Genomic DNA, 3995 nt, shown 5'->3' with positions numbered 1-3995 from the left:
GATTGTTTCACAGATTATCTGTCCCATGTTCTACTGTCAGGATATAGTGAAAGATTCAGTGAATATGACAAAAAGTTATTTTTAGAGAAGTTACCTACTGCAGCTTTAACTCTGTTTACCTCAGTTTCTGTTATTGTGTGGCTAGACACCTGTCCTTTGGGTACTTATGTTAGCATTAGCGTTTTCACTTTTTATCATCTATGTCCAGGTATTGCAGGACGTTGTCTTCGCATTCTTCATAGTGGAAATGCTCATAAAAATGGTGGCCCTGGGAGTCTCTGGCTACCTTAGCAACCACTGGAACAAGTTCGATGTCTTTGTCAACTCTGCAAAGTTAGTATCCCACAATTCCTTGCACTGACGCCTATAAATCACTCTCTTCTCTTTCGTCTGCCGATAGACAAAAGCAGTCACCTTAGAAAAATGTCATGCAGAATGTAATATTCAGTATGAGAATGTGTGTATGTTTTAACTTTTGTAAAGAATTAGAACTCCTCTCCCTGTTTCTGTGTGTTACTTTCCCTTCAGACTGCTGGATTATGTACTGGCTTCCCTTGGCATCCCCTGGGAAATCTCCAGAGCACTGGGCCCAGTGAGACTGGTGGGCAGAGTAACAAGTAAGTCGCATTTGAACATTTGCTAGACATAATGAGAATGTGGTCCCCAATGTTATCCATCCCTGATTTGTCCAATGCTAACTACTTAGCACTACTCAGTGGTCCTCAGATTACTTATCCAGAGCCCTGATGATCAGTACAGTGACTGAGGGGGAACTTCTAAATAAATAGGAGGAGGAGGCTTACAAGATCAATAGAACCATATATATAATTTTTTATCTTTAAGCACGTATGTACTAAGTATTAGTCAAAATTATTTCTGACTTTTTGTGTTCATCTGTTTAGGCATGCGAGCCATGGTGAAAGTACTCTTGGACACCGTGCCCATGCTTGCCAATGTCCTCATTCTCTACATCTTCATCGTCCACATCTTTGCTGTTGTGGCGGTCCAGCTGTGGGCGGGGCAGCTGCTTAATCGCTGCTTCCTGGGAGAGGACATTCCTGCGTAAGGAAACTGTTTGTTTTGTTCTTCCAGTGTTGGCATTTCTTTACGAGTCTGACCCGTTTGACTCAGTTGTATATCTATGTGTCACAAATACGCTGAATGTAAACCCCCTTCTCACAGCATAAAACCCCCTCTGATCTGAAATCTAAAAGCTATGTAATGATTTCTATAGTACGTCCGTACTAGTGTGTAATAGCTGTCATCATTCCTTTTCTCTCCAGAATGTACAATATGCCCTTGTCTCCATACTATATGTCCTCGCTTGGAGAAAAGGTACCGTTTATCTGCTCACCTGACAACAGGAATGGGATGCTACGCTGCAGTGATGTGCCACCTTACATTGAGAATGGTAAAATCTGTTCGTTGCCCGCTCCCCACCATGTTTCTGAGTTAGTCCCTGCGGTTGCTGGGGGCAGCTCCTGTGTTAACTGGAACATGTACTACAACATCTGTCGTGCCGGGGACCTCAACCCTCACTTGGGAGCTGTGAGCTTCGACAACATTGGCTTCGCCTGGGCAACCATATTCCAGGTAGGAAGGACTATCTGTCTATCAAGTATAGTTGAACCTAACTCTCATCTGGCTGGAGAACCCATCAGACCCAATCTTTAAGAGATCCTTTTGTATTTTGTTTTCAAATTGGATTTACTTTACCAAAAGCTTAATTAAATGTTAAAATGTTTCCACGTAGTAACATTTTGTTTTCATGACTTGGTCTCTCTCTGCTCTAAGATTATCACACTAGAAGGATGGGCCGAGATCATGTTTTTCATCATGGATGCTTATTCCTTCTGGAGTTTTGTGTTCTTCCTCCTCGTCACCATTGTAAGTGGTCTTCTTTGTCTTTCTGGTGTTCCTCCATACTGGTCAAATTTAGCTGTGGTTGACATAATGGTCTGTGAAGCTGGTTAAATAACTTCACTGAGAACAACAACAACAGCAGTAAAATCTAGTTTTGATTTGGTACATAATGTCAGGCCCAGTGCTTTCACTGTAAGCCTTGCTTGCTATAGTTTTTTTTTTTAATAACCGGACTCTTTTGCGATAGAAAAAAAAACATCTGTTAGCTGTAGATTTGTGTTTTATGCCATGCTAAACATCAGATGGGAGCTAGACCAGAAGCTAAATACATCATTATTTAATATTCTGCCATGTACTTACATGTTTACACAACAACAAATTGTTTTACATGGTCTGATTTAGAAACGTATGGGAAATTGATATTATTATGTATTATTCTGATAATTAAAGCTGCAGTATAGCACTATATCCTGACCTGAACGAAAACAACCAATCAGAGATGCTTTGAGTTGGAGGCTTTAAGATGGTTGATTGTGAGTCTCATTCCCAGGTTCCAAAGTGTTGGTTTTGCCAACCTGGAAATTAAACTAAACGATCTGTCTTTCCTGGCTCTGATTGGTTCTTTTCATTCAGGCCCAGTGGATGTTTGCAAATGCCATTGGAGCACTAGGAGGTGCCAGAGGAACCTGATTTTTTCACAGTAGTGAAAGTTTCAGCAAATACAGTTTGGCAAAAAGTTGAGTTTAATAACAACAATTGATTAAGAATTCTTATGCAAAACTCAGCTTTGTGGTCTAAGAAAAATGGGTAACACAAAAAATTACAAAAGCAGAGATCAATCGGCTGTGGCTCAGAGGCAGAGCGGGTTCGTTCCCCCTCAATCGGTAAAGGTTGTTAGGTTCGATCCCCAGCCACCGTGTCGAAAGTTATCTTTGAGCAAGAAACTAAAGAACCCAAAATTGCTCCCCGATGCTTACACTACGTGCCAACATTTACCCCTTTCACAAACAATTCACTCAGTGATGGCAAAGTCCATTGAACAGAAACTAACTCATTCATACACATTCACACACTGATGCACAGCATCGGGAGCAATTCAGGGTTCAGTATCTTGCTCAAGGATACCTCGACATGTGGTGGGGGGAGCCAGGGATCGAACCAAAACAACTTTCCGAATTAGGGAACGACCTGCTCATGCCTCTGCGCAAACAGCCGCCCCTATGGTTTTGAATTTTTATTTTTAGAAAAAATCAGTGAACATTTGAAGAGAAAGAACTGTGATTTATTGGTTAGGATCAGAGCTATGGGAATATCAAAACGATCCAATCTTATTCTTCTCTGAGCAGCGTTTTCAAACCCCTTGAATCTATCTGTTTGTTTCTCAAACAGAATGGGCTCCTTCATCATGATGAACGTGTGTGCAGTGTGTCATCGCCACCCAAATTTCTCAAGAGAACATGAAGACACTACTGGAGAGATCAAGGTGCTAGTGCTGTGTTTCTATCGACAATATCTTTCACAAGTTAACCTGCTGGGTGGAGAGCTTATAACAGCAGATACTACAGGATTAGTTCTGAAATAAGATGGTTCTTTAAAGGAGCACTTTGTTGTGTTTGTGGTTCAAATTTGTTAGTTTGCAGTGATTGGGTATAATTATGTAGTAATTATAGTTCAAGTTTAAATTAATTTTGGATGTGGCCTCTACTTGCTAGTCTCTGTGTTCTGTGTCTGGAGCATTTTTGGTATAATTAAATCGTTATCTTCTGGGCATGGAAGTTCGAATTTAGTTAGTAGTGGGGGTAAGTCATTATAAAGTAATACGATATCAATCCAACCCCAAAAAAAATCCCAGTCAAGTTATTTTGCTCGATCCCATATAAAATCTGCTGATACCGATCATGATCCAATATCTTTCCATATTTTTTCCTTATATAAATATCGGTGATACAAATATTATAGCCACTTTGTTGTTTATATAAATAGTATATAATATAAATGTGTGTGGTATTTTCAATAGGCTATATGAATATAGTATAATAATATAGTGTGGTGTGTGCGTGTGGTGTGTGTGTTGTGTGTGTGTATTATATATAATTAATATAACATATGAAAAGTAGGCCTAAAGTTTCTTA

The 3995-nt window shown here is 39.9% G+C and overlaps 1 protein-coding gene across 1 annotated transcript in view; it reads left to right on the top strand.

The window, feature by feature from the left end:
• Nucleotides 1–220: 220 nt before the first annotated feature.
• LOC118334396 (voltage-dependent T-type calcium channel subunit alpha-1H-like) overlaps nt 221–3995 on the top strand; it is a gene marked incomplete at its 3' end in the record, with an annotated part of 7290 nt that continues 3515 nt past the window's right edge. Inside the window, 6 exon segments of the mRNA XM_035670302.1 lie at nt 221–333; nt 529–617; nt 903–1062; nt 1284–1593; nt 1795–1887; nt 2497–2536. Coding sequence (XP_035526195.1) covers nt 248–333; nt 529–617; nt 903–1062; nt 1284–1593; nt 1795–1887; nt 2497–2536 — 778 coding nt within the window.

Source organism: Morone saxatilis, unplaced genomic scaffold (assembly GCF_004916995.1).
Source record: "Morone saxatilis isolate NCDOM2014 unplaced genomic scaffold, NCSU_SB_2.0 Contig1, whole genome shotgun sequence".
NCBI classification, from domain to species: Eukaryota; Metazoa; Chordata; class Actinopteri; family Moronidae; genus Morone; species Morone saxatilis.
Note: the sequence above shows the minus strand (reverse complement) of the source record. Positions and strands in the feature narration are given on the sequence as shown.